This window comes from Emydura macquarii, unplaced genomic scaffold, assembly GCF_026122565.2.
Source record: "Emydura macquarii macquarii isolate MOO-44397 ecotype Brisbane River unplaced genomic scaffold, CSIRO-AGI_Emac_v2 contig_2865, whole genome shotgun sequence".
NCBI classification, from domain to species: Eukaryota; Metazoa; Chordata; order Testudines; family Chelidae; genus Emydura; species Emydura macquarii.
The window spans coordinates 181399-198335 of NW_027133002.1; the positions used below are offsets into that span (position 1 = coordinate 181399).

General features: G+C 44.8%; 1 protein-coding gene across 8 annotated transcripts in view; it reads right to left on the reverse strand.

The window, feature by feature from the left end:
- Positions 1-16937, reverse strand: part of STIM1 (stromal interaction molecule 1) — a 151999-nt gene that overhangs the window by 83087 nt on the left and 51975 nt on the right. For all 8 annotated transcript variants that reach the window (XM_067568291.1, XM_067568290.1, XM_067568294.1 and 5 more), the window contains one exon: positions 41-171. In XM_067568291.1, the coding sequence (XP_067424392.1) occupies positions 41-171 (131 nt within the window). The remainder of the gene's footprint in view (positions 1-40; positions 172-16937) is intronic.

Genomic DNA, 16937 nt, shown 5'->3' on the forward strand with positions numbered 1-16937 from the left:
ATTACATAAGGGAGAAAAAGAAAAGTAGCTGTGTACTAACCTCATCGCTCTCCTCCACGTCCACATTGCCATTGGCGTCATCGTCCATCTGCTTGTGGATATTGCAGACAGCTTCAAAGCTGAGTTGCTCATCTTCTTTGTGACACAAGGGCTCATCGATTCGACAGAACTCTGTTCAGGGAGAACACACTGTTATTGGGTAGCCCCCACCATAAGAATTTCCCTCTCAGTGTCTCTCTACGTATCTTGAGTTTGGAAAAAGCAAGAAAGTGTTGGGGCAGGAATACACTTGAGAAAACAATGGGATATTTTAGCTTCCAGACCCAGAAATACAAAATAAGACTGGCTTGTCTCTGTGCCCTGGTCTACACTTACCTGGAAATTCAGCGGCAGTTGACAGGAGTTATGCAATCTTGCATAACTCCCGTCGACCGCTGCGCTTCCCTTCTGCGCTCCATCTTCACTGCACTGTGCCGACGGGAACTGTGTTCCTGTTGATGCAGCATTACGCCACTTGAGGGGGTGGTTTACCGGCATCGACTTCCTGATCAACTGAGCGGGTCTACACTGACCGCTCAATCGATCCAGAAAGATCGATCTGATGGTGGCGACTTTGCCGCCGTCCGTATAGACATTCCCTGTGATAGCAGCAAATCCTGACAAAAAAGGTCAGAGCTAATCTGGGCCAATCTACCTTAAGGACCAGCTCCTGCAGTCCCTTCCATCACAGCATTATGTATCAGTAGTGTTGGAAATGCTGATCAGCTTGAGGACATGTGAGGCAAGGCCTTCTCCCTAAGAGGCTAGCATCTTTATTTTCCCCAATAACATGCCCATCCGTTTTATCCTGGGGGGAAGGACTCCTGGGTTGTCTTTTAGTTTGTATTTTGTGGGATTTATTTCCCATATTGTGGATTATTAGGATATTATTATTTGTATTACAGTAGTGCTTAGACACGGAACATTTTGTAGATCGGTTAAATTTATATTAATTTTGGGGTTTTATATATCTATATATAGCTCTCTCTCTATATATATATAATTATTCAATAAAAAGAGATGGTATTTCCATTAAAAATGTAATAGGCCATTTAGAACTTTATATTTATAGGTCAAAACCAGCACCTTAAATTGTGTCTCATACTTAAGAAGTACAGAGTGTGGATTCAAAAACAAAGGTATTCATTCCAGGTTGCTAATGACTGGAAGTTTTTACCACCCTGACAGCAATTCTGAGGACTACACAAAATGAGTTTGGTGGGTCTTAGTCCAGTTCCCATTGGACCGGTGTCCATATCACAAAGCCACCACTAGAACTGGCATTCCTATTGTGTCTTAGCAGAATGGCTAAGAAACAAAGGGTATGTCTACACTGCTGTGAATTAAAAACCTGCGGCTGGGCCTTGCCAGTTGACTCGAGCTAAGGGGCCATTTAATTGCATTGCAGACGTTTGGGCTTGGTGGAGCTCGGGCTCTAGGCCCCTGTGAGGTGGGAGGATCCCAGAGCTTGGGCAGCAGCCAGAGCCCAAACATCTACACTGCAGTTAAATGGTCCCTCAGCCCGAGTCCCGTGAACCCGAATCAGCTGGCATGGGCTAGCCAAAGGAGTCTAACTGCAACATACATATACCCAAAAGGGTCTTGGAGAGCGAATTCCCCCCTGATTTCAGGGTGGTTCTGCCAAAACAAAACAGGCACATTGGCAAGAGAGGGGATCTTGCCCTGCTGCCACACACACTGTATCTGTTCTGAGAATAGATGCCTTAATAAATGCCAGTTTATCAACTTGATATCTAAAAACCCAGATGAAATGTGTCTACTCTAATACTAAAAAAGTTAAATACATGTTTAATTAAGTGCTTAGCTGGATCAGGGCCTAAGTGTGAACTGAAGTGAGATTTACATCTCTTGTTCTGTCAATCTGAAATCTTTTGCCAGTGCTAAATTCACACCAATTGCTTTTAAATGTTTCATTATTAGTTTTACTTGCCCCTTTAGGTTTCACAGATACCTTGGCTAAGGCGATCTTCATGACAAATGCACCCTAGAAGTCCTGCCTGCTACCAGCATAGATCTACAGCCACATACAGGTAACACCAGCCAGGAAAAGATACAGAACAGCTTCCATATGAGGAGAGATTAAAAAGAGTGGAACCAAAATATCTGACTGCCAGAAGCTGGGACTGGACAACAGGGGATGGATCACTCGATAACTGCCCTGTTCTGGTCATTCCCTCTGAAGCATATGGCACTGGCCACTGTCAGAAGACAGGATACTGGGATAGACAGACCATGGGTTTGACCCAATATGGTCGTTTTTACATTCTTTGTGGAAAAAAAACATTGCAGCTGCTATCAGATTTCAAGTGATCCTGTACTTCTGTCCTAGTCCTACCCGTACTCAGACTCATTTTCCAGGATTCAGGGTGGATTCCCACTCCTCTCTCTCCAGACTGTTTAAAATACAAATAAATTGACAGATGCATGTAATTTCCCCAAGCAAACACTAACTGTCATTCTCACAGCTGCTGCAGGTGCCCGAATGCCTGGCATGACAGCATTTGGTATTGCAGGCAGTGTATTAGCTGATGAAATGCACAGTGGGACAGGCAAGAAATACAGGTGAGCGTGTTTGTAAGTGAGCATGGAAGATAAAATAGGATGGGTGAGTCAGAGAGATGTATGAGCACTTGTACTTTTTTCAGAGTACAGGTGCCTGTGTAAGATATAATTGAGTATATGAGTCATGATACAGCACTGTATGATCCCTAACAGTGTACTGGAAATAAAGGTGTCTGTATCAGATAAAGATAGATGACTGGGTCACACTGCATTGAATGGTCACTTGTAATTTACAGGAAATACAGCTGCCAAAGTTTCTGAACCTAATGCAACTACAGCCATAAAGGTCACTCATCCCAAAATATTTATCAGTGCAGGGGAGCAGTAGTTTTCCTGAAGGATGTACCTTTAACCTCTGATCTCCATTAGATATTGACTTGTATCTGCACACTCCCAAACACAGCTTATAACCAGCTTTATAAAAAGGCCAGATCTGTGGACCTTATCACTCAATATGGACAATCAAAATCCTGTCTTCTCCAGGACACTGAAGTATGGAAAAGACTTCTGCCAAAAAATAGCATTGGCTAAAGATTGGATGACCAATATGTAGAATTTGGTCAATTTATGGATTGATGGACTCATGGCCCATGCCTTCTCTGACCTTACATTATCAGTGCACCTACAGATTAGACTTTGATGCTTGACAGAAAGATTATTTCTTGAATTTACTTTGCAAATGAGTGCTATGACAGTTGAGAGAACTACATGTCTGAATTAAAAGTTCAATACTGGGCCTCCTCAAAGAAAGCTCCCAACTTCATAAATTCATCTGATTGGCGACAGTAGTTATAAAGAAGTCTGGTCAAGTGGACTGGAGGAGTGTGGGGGATACACCCATGGATGGCTGCTCAACGCAACCTGTAAGAAAATCAAGCTTCAACCATCCAAGAAAGATAGATGATCCTTGTTAAGAATTCTGTACTAAGAAGAATAGATGCATGCTCTGCAAGGGACAGACAGACAGCAGGATGGTGTGTTGTCTTCTCAGGGCTAAGACATGAGACATCACTCTAAAATTAGATAGGCTCATGAAGTCAACAGGCAAGGATCCACTGGTCTTAGTACATATTGGCACTAATGACACTATACTGTGGGATCTCTCACAGATTATAGATAACTTCAGGGAACTCAGAGGGGTGCTGAAGGAGAAGAAAGTCCAAGTGATCTTTTCGGAGATCCTTCCTGTTCTGAGAGCAAAGGAAGACAGAAGATTCTGACAGTGAACTGCTGGCTAAATACTGGTGCAAGGTAGTGGGTCAAATGACGCTTCAGAATTTTACTTTATTTTTGGTGGTGGGGGTCTGATGCTGACCGAGTTTTCAGGCCCAAAGGTAACATTGCCCAGACGTGGCCATCTGCAGATAGTGAGGTGGCCACTCTTTCAAGTAAAATATCACCCCCCTTAGAAAAAGAGAGACACTAGCCCCCAGGGACGACAGCCATGTTTACCTTTGGTAGCAATACCAAGTTGAATTTGGACTGGTTTATACTGAGGAACCTTACAGCCTGATAAAATGGAGACCTCTGAGGTTACAAAGCATATGGAGGGCCCAGAGCCCCCTCCTGCCTACTTGTTCTTCCATCTTTGGGCTGCTCTTCCTCTCATCACTCCAAGGCCAGCTGCTGCAAGGAGGAGATGGATATGGTCGTGGCAGCAAGGCATGGCAAACTGCAGCACTACCCAGGAACAATTATCTGTACTATGGGGCATGGTGACCTACAGAGGTAGCCAGGGCAACAACCCAATAGCTAAGACATGGTGATCCACAACAGCAGGTGAGGACTCAGACGTTAAGGCCAGAAGGGAGGACAGCTCAGCACTTTCCTAGTCTTTTAGGTGTGGCACGGAATTGCCATTCCTTTGTTATGACATCTTCCAGGGAGCACTGGAGGCATAAGCAGGAGTCACAGATCTCGAACATTTTCACTGAATTTAGTGCTCTGGCTGAAACAGACAATCCTCTGGGTGGGTTTTTTATTTTGTTTAATTTTGATTTGTTTTATTATATATGTTATTTGATACCACAATACTGTCTTGGTCCACTGGCCTTCCTCTCCTAAGAAGAAATAATTCCTGGGGTTTTGGTTTTTTTTTTAATGTTTTCTCTTTTTGGATGAACATGAATCCAAAAGGAACCAACACAGCTCTTTGGCTTGTTTTTTCTCTGTTAATCTGCCATTCTGCACTCTGTGAAGCTGAGCTAGGGAACCGAATGCTGATTTTCTTTATATCCTCTTTGAGAGTTTGTCCCTACCATTCTGCCTCAGAGGACGGAGTGAAATTGGGCTCAGACATTGCTCCAAAAATATTTTGAGAGATTAGTGATCTCCCTGCCCTCAAAGAAGTTGGTTTTACTATCTTCTCTCCCCAAATGGGGTTTCTGGAGCCTGCAAGAAAAGTGCTGGGTTCAAGAATGGATTCAACAGAGGTTCTACCCCTTTCAACTACATGGGTACCATGGGCCGGATGGGCTTGCATTTCCTCTGGAGGCCCCTGCCTGGGATGTAGTAGCAAAGTCCTGTTATAATGGCAGATGAAGGAGGGAGCTGGGCCCAAAAGTCTCTTAATGCCATTTTTTATCCGTTACCCTCCCTCCATCTGCAGCTTGAGCGGAGACAGCTGAGCTCCACAGTCAGACGCTCTAGGGACTCAGACACGATCATCCCCCCCGTGCACTGCCTTTCTGGCTTTAACACCTCATGGAGACTGAGAAGCGGAGTTGCTTGCCCCAGAGCCAGTTCTTGCCTCTTTTTCCCTGCCCAGAAAAGGGGAGGTTGAGGCAAACGCGCCTGGGCTGGGCCGTGAGGGTGCGTGCCCTCTGCCCAGAAGGAATGCCAAGCGCCACAAGGAGTGAAATCAGGAGATGGAGACCTTTCCTTTTGCCTTTGGCTTTCTTGGCCTAGCTCGCTCCCTGAAGCCTGCAGGAACACCAGCCACCACAAACGACACAAAAGGGGAAACAGAGCTGACTGGACAGTCTTCCTGACAGGCAAACACAGCCCCGGACACAGCTGGGAGTTAGCCGGGCACATTACTGAGCCAAACTTTTAGTCAGGACTTTGAAATAAAGTTTGGAACTTCCCTCAGAAACGCTCTGGAGCAGGGAGAGCAGCGCTAGCCACCGGACAGTGTGGAGGCAGATAAAACTGGAGGGAACTTCAGGGGGCATAGCATTTCCCTGCTGCTGGAAACTGACAGGTCTGGGTCTGCCCACAAGCAGCAAACAGGCTGAAAAAGTATCCATTTTAATGGATCTGTGACCCTTAGCACCATGAAGCAAGTGAAACAAGGGGGCAGGGGATTGTGCAGTGTGTTATGCCTTGAAGGAAGCTGAAATCACCAGCTCTTATGTAGTCTCCAGCACAGTAAATGTGCATCAGATGTGCACTGGATTACAAGTGCTTTGCTAGAGGAGTGTATGCCAAACTTTATCTGGGCCCAGAGAGCCTGGCATACACCAACAATTAGCAAAAAACACCCCCCTGAATGTAGGAAATGTAGTTTCCAGGCAGGTACTTGTAGAGTCCTCAATCACTGTAGCATTAAGTCACCTTGCAGTCATTACTGAATTTATCACAACTGTTTTGCGATGAAGCGATATCATATCCATTTCTTAGTTGGGAAACAAGGGCTCAGAATGATTAAATGATTTCCCCAGGATCACACAGGAATTTTGTAATAGGTCCAGACACTGAACCCAGATGCCACAAGTCCCACAGCACAAAGCCATCCCCTCTCCACTCTGAAGTGCTCAGGAAGCTTCAGGTCATGTTTGCAATAGCCCTCAGATTGTCCCCAAAAGGTACTCAAGAGAGCTGCTCCAGATTTTATGCTAGGTATTAGGGCCTGCTACACTAAGAACATAAGAACGGCCATACTGCCAATGGTCCATCCAGCCCAGTATCCTGTCTTCCAACAGTGGCCAATGCCAGGTGCCTCAGAGGGAATGAACAGAACAGGTAATCATCAAGTGATCCATCCCGTCACCCATTCCCAGCTTCTGGCAAACAGCAATCCCTGACTATCCTGGCTAACAGCTGCTGATGGACTTATCCTTCAGGAATTTATCTAGTTCTCTTGGCCTTCACAACATCCTCTGGCAATCATCTGGGATCTCCCCCAGTCACCATGCGTTTTCAAAGATAATGGCCAATGGCTCTGCAATCACATCAGCCAACTCCCTCAGCACCCTCGGATGCATTGCATCCAGCCCCAGGGACTTGTGCATGTCCAGCTTTTCTAAATAGTCCTGAACCTGTTCTTTCAACACTGAGGGCTGCTCACCTCCTCCCAATCTGTGCTGCCCAGTGCAGTGGTCTGGGAGCTGACCTTGTCTGTGAAGGCAGAGGCAAAAAAAAGCATTGAGTTCTTCAGCTTTTTCCACATCGTCTGTCACTAGGTTGGCTCCCCCATTCTGTAAGGGATCCACACTTCCCCTGACCTTCTTGTTACTAACATACCCGAAGAAACCCTTCTTGTTACCCTTCACATCCCTTGCTAGCTGCAACTCCAATTGTACTTTTCTGCACCTTTTCCAATTCCGATATATCTTTTTTGGGATGGGGCGACCAGATCTGCATGCAGTTTTGAATGCTGGTTTTCACGAGGACCATCAGTGGCATCAAAACATTTCACTCCAAATTTTTCATTTATTTCCTGCGGATAGTGACTTTGAAGAGGGATCTTTTTTTGTGGTTGTTAAATTGCAGGCTCTCTTAATTTTCATCCATGAGTTCCTATTATCTTTAATAACATTTGGAAAGCTGCCTTAATACCATTACAGCAGAATGCCTCCAACAGCACTTAATATTATAATAAAGGCAGCCATTGGGATAGGATTAGATGGCTGCTTAGTTCACTTTTAAGAATTGTGATTATGTAACTCAGTTTATTAATACTGGAACCACATCCAGAAAATAAACTTATCTTTGAAAATAGGACTTTTAAAGAGTTTTACTAAATTGGGCAAGGCAGCACCAGCTTAACCTCTCTCCTCAGCAGTCCCCCATAGAGGTAATAATCCTCTGCTTTTCTTCAGGGCCTTTCAGCTGAGAATATTAAAAGCAATTTACAAACACTAACGAAGGCTCAAAAGAGCCTTGTAAAGTAGGGAGGGAGGGATCATTCCTATTTTAAAGCTGAGGGAAGTGAAGCTGAGGGTTTGTGACATATAAAAGGTCACACAGCAATGAGCAGGAGAGCTGGGAAAATAACCTAGGAATCCTCGTACTAAGCCCCAGATGTAGTTATCACAGAACATATCCTTCACAAAGTGATGAGAGTGTGCTGCTGTCCTTCCACTGAGGGTTTTCAGGTGACAATAGAAACTACTGAACTACAACTTTACTCTGTGCAGCTGGGCATAGTTTACTACATGCAGAGCCATTAGCTAGTCACTTCATATTTGATGTTCAAAACCTGTCCAAAAAGGATCTGAACTACTCACCCATACATCAACTATAATTCTACAGGATGAATTTCCCAAATGAACTGAGGATGAGGCATTTTAGCATATTGCTTATTTAAACTTAGGAGCAAGAAGTCAGGGGGAGTTGTATCTGGAGAGCTGTAAAATCCAGACCGACCCAATAGCCAGCTTTCAGACAATGTAACATTACACCTGCCAACAGATCACCACAGAAAGATACAGGTTTTATCACTGATTCTGTTGGGACTATGGGCAGAATGTAGACTTACATGACATGTGCAAGGGTGGTAGAACTGGACCCATAACTAGATAAGTCTATATGATGGGAGAAGGGAATTTATTGGAAAGTTCTGCTCATGATATATACACTAAGAGCAGCTCACTGAGGCTTCAGAATAAGTTAAGACTGTCTGAGCTTGAAATATTTATCTACATATAAAACACTTCATTAAATGTTGGCAAAAAGGCAATCTTATCTTTGCGATTACGTGAAGAAGGATGTGCACTTTAGAAGAACAAACACGAAAGACCAGTAAAATAAACTTCATTATTCCACCAGAAACTCACACTGGGGATGATGACCTTTGTCAGAAAGAAACGCTCTCAGAATTCACCTCAGAATTTCCAACCGAGAGTACTCTCACAAAGGGAACACCTATGTCTGCCTTCGTCTGCCTCTGCCTCCAATGATTTCACCACTTAATATGTGGCAGTCATTCCCAGTGCCTGTCATTTCTTTCTTTATATTTTAGGTGATTTTGACGTTAATATGATGCTTTACAGAATGGTAGTTTAGTGGGTTATCGAGGGGCAAGTTACAACAGATTCAATCCACAATATCCTAAGTGTCTTCAACATACACTGACTACCAAAAGTGAGGATGCTCCACATATGACAAGAGTAGACTTTGTATGCTGTGTAGTTGTAACTGTGTCAGTCCCAGGATATTAGAGAGGGAAGGCGGGTGAGGTAATATCTTTTATTGGACCAACTTCTGTTGGTGAGAGAGACAGTCTTTCGAGCCAGACAGAGCTCTTCTTCAGGTCTGGGACAAGAGTAGACTAACAGCCTTAGGTGTTAAGTTACATGAGAAAACAAGTTTATTTAAAAAAAAAACAAACCCTTTTCTGATCCTCCACCTTTTCTCTTCCTATCTGTCTGTCTCTACTTTTCATTCTCCAAGACAAAGACAATTAAGATCACCTTCTTAAAATATTGAAATTGACCAGGATTCGGACCACTGCCAAAGAAATAAGACAAAATGCTTCCCTAACCCTTCCCACCCTGTCGTACCTAGGGTCCAATTTCATGCTGCAGAAATTATCCAATGGAAAGTGCCACTCCACAAGAACATTCTCTAGGGCAGTAGATCACAGCAGCTGGCCAAGTGCTAAGAGCACTGCCCAACTAAAACGCACTGCAGGCATACCGACTAGTTTTCTTTTTCTTCTAGTGATTTTAGTGCTGTTGAAATGTGTCAAATCGACAGGCCAGGAGACAGAAGCTCTCCATTTGCCCACACAGAACACAAAGAACAGGAATCAACAATACCAGGTTCTCCCACACACCCCTGTAGATGTGCCTCAAGGGTGACCTGAGGATGTTCAGTCTCCTTGCACTACATGAGTCTGGGCCTGTCTGCTAAAACCACCTGCAAGGAAGACAATCGGTGCTGGTTATGTTGACACTGACATCTTTGCCCTAGACTTTATACAGGCCCCCCCACATCCCTGCACATAAACCAAGCTATGGTAGTTAGAATCTAATCCACTGGTTCTCAAACTGGGGGTCACAATGTGGTTATTTGGGAGTCACAAGCTGTGAGCCCCAAGCCCAGCCAGGCGCAGCAGAGGAACATGGGAAATGGGGCAAGCGATGACACACAGATACTGCTCATCCCCCACCAACATTCCTCGGCACCCCCTAGGGGGCTGTGAGGGAGGGGGAGGGAGGAGCAACCCCAGGGCTACCTGTATCCAGGTCACTTTCCCCCCCTGGGCTGTGCTGTGAGCCGAGCATCAGGAGCTGCTGCTCTCTGCCTTCCCCAATTACACAGCCCATGTGGGGAAAATGACCTGGTTGCAGGGAGCCCTGATGCTGCTCCTCGCTCTCCTCCCCTCACAGCCCCCCAGGGGTGCGCACGGGAGCAGTGTTGGAGGGGGGAGCGAGCAGCAATACCAGCTGCTACATGCATGCAGGTCAGTTTCCCCAGGTGGGCACAGGAGGATGGGTGTTGGGATTAGGAAAGAAGGGAGAACAGTGCAGGGATTAGGGTTGAGGGAAGTGGGGAGCCTGCAGGGGTTAGGGGCAAAGGGGGTGTGGGAGCCCACAGAGGCCAAGGGGTCACACTCAGAGGTTAGCTGTGTGAAAGGGATCACCAATATAAAAAGTTTGAGAACTACTGATAATCTCAGTCACCAGTGACCAATGATCTACAAGTGAAAGGCTCAGTATCCCCCAAGCAATCATGGCCCCATGATTGATTTGTTTTTAAATTCCTGAAATTTCTTTCCTACAAGTTCCTTCCTTTAATGGTATTGTAGTAGGGAATAGTGGGGCATAAATCTTCTGAGCCAAAGTTGCTATTTTGAAAGTGAAGGAGTAATGAATTGATCCTCCTCATTATACAGAGATGTGTCACAGCCAAAGCCCAATTGACTGTGATACTGAAAGCACAGAATTCATTTTCCCTATCTCTCCACAGTCCTGGGAACTCACACTGCTTAATTTTCACTGTGACGTTCGAGTGATTTACGATAGTAAATGATTCCAAAAGAATGCAAATGCATGAGAGAGGGAAAAACAGACATCAAATACAGCAACACACCCATTTCCACACCATGCAAACCTCAGCACCCAGCAATATATTATTGCTCTGTAGAAGACTAATAGAGAATATGAAGGATCAGCCCAATCTGGAAAGGTATTTAAACAGGTATGTTGCTTGCACCACGGGAGCAGCACATTCTTGTTATACTACGTTGAATTTTCATCTCCTCCACAGCAGCTTGGTTTGGGGTACTGTGAACGTGAGGGAATTCAGTGGGGTTCTTCCATTTGCCACCTCAGCATTATACCATTATATCATTTCTCTGGTACAAGACGTAGTCCTCACCTGAACACAGCGATTTAACAACCATATCAGATTAGAAGCTGCAAGAGATTGTTTCACTTTTGTATGAAGTGGCTGTATCAGACTCATGAGAAATTTGTCCTGTTCTTTCTGCTAATCTTCTTGGAAGTACATTCATTAGTGAAGTAGAAACAGCAGGAGTTTGAGGATTGTTTATTAAAAGGGGCGACAGGTTTCATTTAAACATTAATACTGTACATAAATCAAGTACTTTATTTCCAGGCAGATACCCTTAGCCACTTTTTTGGGCTAGCAGCCTTGCTCCCCCGCTGCTCACCATAATCAGAACAGTTTCCCAACCATCAGCAGAGTGAAACAGCCTCCTCTAACGATAGCCTACGTTAAAATAAAAGACATGCAGCATGGCCCCAGCTGGCCCAGGTCGGCTTACTTGGGCCCATAGGGCTTGGGCTGTGGGGCTAAGGATTGCGGTGCAGATGTGCAGGCTTGGGCTGGAGCCCAGGTTCTGGACCTGGAAAAGGGGATAGGTCTTAGAGCCCAGGCTCCAGATTGAGCCCAAACATCTACACTGCTATTTAAGTCAGTTGACCCATGCTCTGAGGCTCAGTGCCACAGGGTTTTTTTATTGTAGCGTAAACTGCTCTGGAGTGTCCCTCAAGGAATTTTCCAGTACATTTGCCAGCTTCCTCCTCAAATTAAACACACTGGACTCCATCCTGATCTCGTTCACACTGGTGTAAATTAGGAGTAAACTGAAGTTAGTGGAATTACAATGGTGTAAAACAACTAAGTGCAAACAGAAATCAGACCATTGCCTAAAAAGTCATACCGTCTGAGCAATACTCAAAGGACACAGCGATGCCCAGAACACCACTGCAGGCAACTCCAGATAACAACAGCAGTAAACAAAGTCTTTCAACATTGTGCAGCCAAAGTAAAGCATGCAAAACCCACAGGGCTCAATTCTGTAGCCCCTACTCATGCTGAGTGGGGCTTTAATCATTTAAGTTGCTCCACGGACATCAGTGGGACTACACATGTAGATGCTATGCTAAATGAGGAAGGGGTGCAGAACTGAGCTCTTACTGATCTGTATTCCTAGTGTTCTAATCACCTAACCACTTCCTGTCAAAAGACAGGAAGCCTCAACTTGGGAGGCAACCAGAGGAAGAGTGAAACAAACACTCTAGTGCCCTAGTGGGACAGTTGTAAAACTGCTGGCTTTTTCATCCCCAACACAGGGCAACATTGAATGCTTTCCTTAACACAGCCAGAATCCTCTCTCCACAACACTAATTCTCCATGCCCACAAGTCCAGCCATTTATTTGCTACCTTCGACTCCCTCCTAAAAGCTACCCCCACCTCAGCTTCTTCACCCCAAAACTCGCTGGTTTTTCTTAAGAGATCCTCTGTCACCTCCCCTTCCTTCCTTCCTCCTCTCCTTCCTTCCCCACACCCCTTGCAACACTCTCCTCATTCTAATCACTGTAACCGATTGCTTTCTTCTCTAACCGTTCCATGTGCCCCATTGCTTTATCCCCTCCCAGTTACTGAGGTCCCTTGTCCTGTCCTGTCCCCACACCCATTTCCTCCTCATTAACCTCTTGCTCTCTCTGGCCCATTTCCCTCTCAGTAAATGCATGCTGTGGTCTCTCCAGCCTCAATAATAACAACAATCATTTTAAAAAACACTCGCCCTGTATCTGCATCTCCAGTTACCACCCAATCTCCCTTCTTCCTTTCACTGCTATACCAACTTAGCTCACTATTTACGTATAACTGTTGTCTTGAGTTCTTTTCCTCCAGCACCCAGTCTGGCTTCTGCCCTCTTCATGATTCCTAATGACCCTTCCCAGCCAAATCTCAGAGCCACTGCACAGAGGGCCAAGGCCTCACAGGGATGCACCAGATCGGAGGGTTCTCTTCGCCAGACTTTTCCAGAGAGACTTTGCCCACCTGATCCTGTTAATGGGGGAGATCCCTACAGACGGGATGATATGCAGCCAAGTTAGCAGTTGCAGTCCATTAGAGAGTGTCAAACTTGTGTATATAAAAGGGTAAATATGCTCACAAACTCTGTATCTATTTTAAATTTATATGAAATTTTTTCAGGCCCAAGGATTGCGTAATGTTTACTTTGGTCTGTGGGTGTAAAGTTGCAGGATTTTCTTTTGAAAAATGCAGTTTCATGAAGTGAAAGAGTTTTGTTTAGCCTGAGTACTTAAGAGATTGATTGGGAAGGTGACAAAGTGAAGAAGCATTCAGAGCAGTCAGTGGTATAACTTTGGTAGCTGGACTGACAAACTGATGACATTTTCCCCCTTTTGTGTTGTAAAGAACTGAATCCAGCCTTTCACAGAGCATACAGATTTAATTTGCAGTTTTAAAAAGGCCTTTAGTCAGTATGAATGTCTCCTCAACCAATGTTCTTTTATAGCAGAAAGAGCCAAATAAAGTTATTAAATTCACTTAACTTTTCCACTTTTCCTCAAGTAGGGTAAAGTTGTTAGTAACGGTTGTAATCCTCCTCCTCCTATTATGGAAAACTTGGAAAGCTCAATAATCCAGACAACAGTAGATAGGAAAGATCCGATACCTGACAGTGTTGCAAGCTCCGGCAAAGTCCCTACAAAATACTAGAGACTTAGATGTCAGGATAAAATGTATTTCAGCTGCTAAACGTAAGCGGTTCTCCCCTCTTCCCTGTAAAAATTGCTGTTAACTAGATTGACTTCCACAGGGTTTCAAAGGTATTGATATTTACATTCATCAAACTAAGGGGACAGTAACAAAAGATTCTCCTGTAACACAGCCCCCTTAAATTCAGCCAAAAATAGTAACTCATATTATAATTAAAGATCTAAACATTTTTCTTTATTTGAAAGAGAGGAAATTAGCAATGGTGACCACAGCAACGAAAGTGACATGGAATGTAATGGAAATAGGAAAGTGCATGGAAATAGGAGTATGAAGGGAGGGCATCTGCAATCACATTGTCAGGAACAGAGCAGCAGCTATCTGGGAGGAACTGCACATTCTCTCCAGGGAGCGGCAAGGATGGAAGAAGAAAATAGTTCAGCGGTTTGAGGGGGCTGGGTGGGGAGAAGACTAACTTGGTTCCTTTACTGGCACCTATCACCATGATATCTGAGTGCCCAGAATGATCTTAGCCTACAGAGCAGAGCACCAAAATAAAGAATATTATTAGGGTTCAAGCTTCAGCGTGACTCCAAAAGCAGCTCAGGCTTAGCATACTGCCCTGTAGCACATCTGAATCCTGAAGAGCAGCTCTGTGTGGCTCGAAAGCATTTCTTTCTCACCACTAGAAGAAGTTGGTTCAATAAAAGATATTCCCCTCACCCACCTTGTCTCTCCTTCTCTCACTGTGAGACATTGCTTAGGGCATAAACAAGGCTCTGCCATCCCTGCTATTAGCTGGAATAGGCTGCCTTGTTGTGTTTCTATAACTATTTTTTTTTTTAAATGAGGACAAGCTGTTGGCCTATTGCTCAGCCCAGCTTGGAGGATAAGTGGACTGCTTTTCATCTGGTCCGTACCCTTTGACCTGTCCAGCTTGGGTGGCCCTTCCAGGCATTAACTCCCACCAACAGAGCTCTCAGGGTCATTAGAACACACAAGCCTTCCCACCAACAAGGTGCAGCAGTATTCAGAGAAGGTTTCTAGCACTTTATCAAGTTATGGTATGGTACCGTAGGCCTGGGCTATGGCACTCAATGCCCTGGGCTCCAAAGCCCATTATACTGTTGCATCTATCCTATGCAATTTATCACCACAGACAAGCAAACCCGTTTGGTTGCTTAGAACTGAACAACATGGAGTTTTGAAAAAAGATCAAATGTAGCTAAAGAACTTGTTTATTTGGATATTGAGCATTCATTGAAGGGGTAATCAGACTGACAGAAAGCCACACTAAAGGAGTAAATTAAGTCTGGTCTACGCTACAGACATATCAATATAACTACATTGCACAGGGGTGTGAAAATCCACACCCCGGGTGACATAATTATACCAACCTAACCCCTAGTGTAGACAGCCTATGCTGGGGAGACAGCTTCTCCCCCCAACATAGCTACCACCTCTCAGGGAGGTGGATTAACTATGCCGACAGGAGAGCTCTTGAAGCATCTTGAAGCACTACAGCGGCGCAACTGCATCAGTACAGCTGTGCCGATACAGCCTTTTAAGTGTAGACTTGTCCTAAATCTGTAAGACCTACATTAGCCCAGCATTCTGAAGTGTTAGATTTTGGTCTTTCTAGCAGAAGCAACAAACAAACAACAAAAAAGGTGCATGGGTTTGGTTCCATGGGGAGAATCATCAGTTTCAGTAAATCCACATGCTAAGATTATTATGAGCTACCCGCACCTCTTATCATTCAATTCACAGGGGTTCTATTAGGTCATAACCTGTACAGTTTCTGTAACTAAGGGCTGTTACACTAACTTAGTAACTTAGACTTGTGACACCACCTCTATCTGTGCAGGAACAGTAGCATTCACAGAGCTGGGGGACTACAGCCAAAATCTGGAAGCTCTGGGCCTGATTTCCCTCTCATTTACACCAGTTTTATACTGATGGGAGTCCACTAACTTTATGGAATTATTCCTGATTTACACCAGTGGGTGGGAAAGACAGCTTGATTCTCCTAAGAGTCTACTATGTCTGGGATTGCATGAGTGCAAGAGGAACCCTGTTCCATTAATAAAGCATGAATCGGGTCTTCATTCCTTATTTGCCACTGAATAATGTGTCTTTTTTTCAGACAATACAGGACTGAATCCACCCCACTCTAATCCTAACCTAACTCAGTAAACAATCACGCTGCTCAGGCGATGAAGTCTCTACCACACACGTGAACAGTGAAGACGCATTATCCAGAAGTAGCCATATACAGGGGCATTGTCTTTCTGCAGAGGAATAAGAAAATAACTATTAAGTTCAGTGATCAGCCTGCCAAATACACAGAGAAGCCAAAAGTTTTCCGAGGGATACATTAAGTCGTTAGTGAGTGACACTGTTCTAATTCTTGTGCAGCATACCGACAGGAAAAATCCTTTCATTCTTTGTGCAATTGAACAGCTGTGTACTGGCTCAGCCAGTGGACTGCGACAGAATTAGGCGGAAGAGAGGGGGTGTGCAAGAATATGATAAAGCAGGATCTGCAGCGTTGTTGCCTTGCTGGTCTCAGGATATTAGCAGGACACGGCAGGTGAGGTAATATCTTTTATTGGGCCAACTTCTGTTGGTGAGAGGCAAGTTTACACAGAGCTCTTCTTCAAGTCTGGGAAGTACACTCAGATGGGAGACACTTGGTATGTTGACGCTGCAATCAGAAACCCGTGGCTGGCCCCCACTGGGCTTGGGCTGAGGCGCTGTTTAACTGTTGTGTAGACATTCAGGCTCAGGCTGCAGCCTGAGCTCTGAGACCCCCCGCACCTCACAAGGTCCTAGAGCCTGAGCTCCAGCATGAGCCCGAATGTCTACACCACAATTCAACAGCCCCTTAGCTTGAGTCAGCTGGCATTGTCAGCTGTGGGTTTTTAATGGCAGTGTAGACGTCCCTAAGGTCTGGTCTACACTTTGGCTAAAGTCTACACTGATGGCGGCAAATTCACCGCCGTCAGATCGATTTCTCTGGATCGACATATTAAGACCACCTCCACAAGTAGCATAGCATTGCGTCGATGGGAACACGGTTCCTGTTGGCGCAGTGCAGTGAAAACGGTGTGCAGAAGAGAACCACAGAGGTCTACAGAAGTTATGCAAG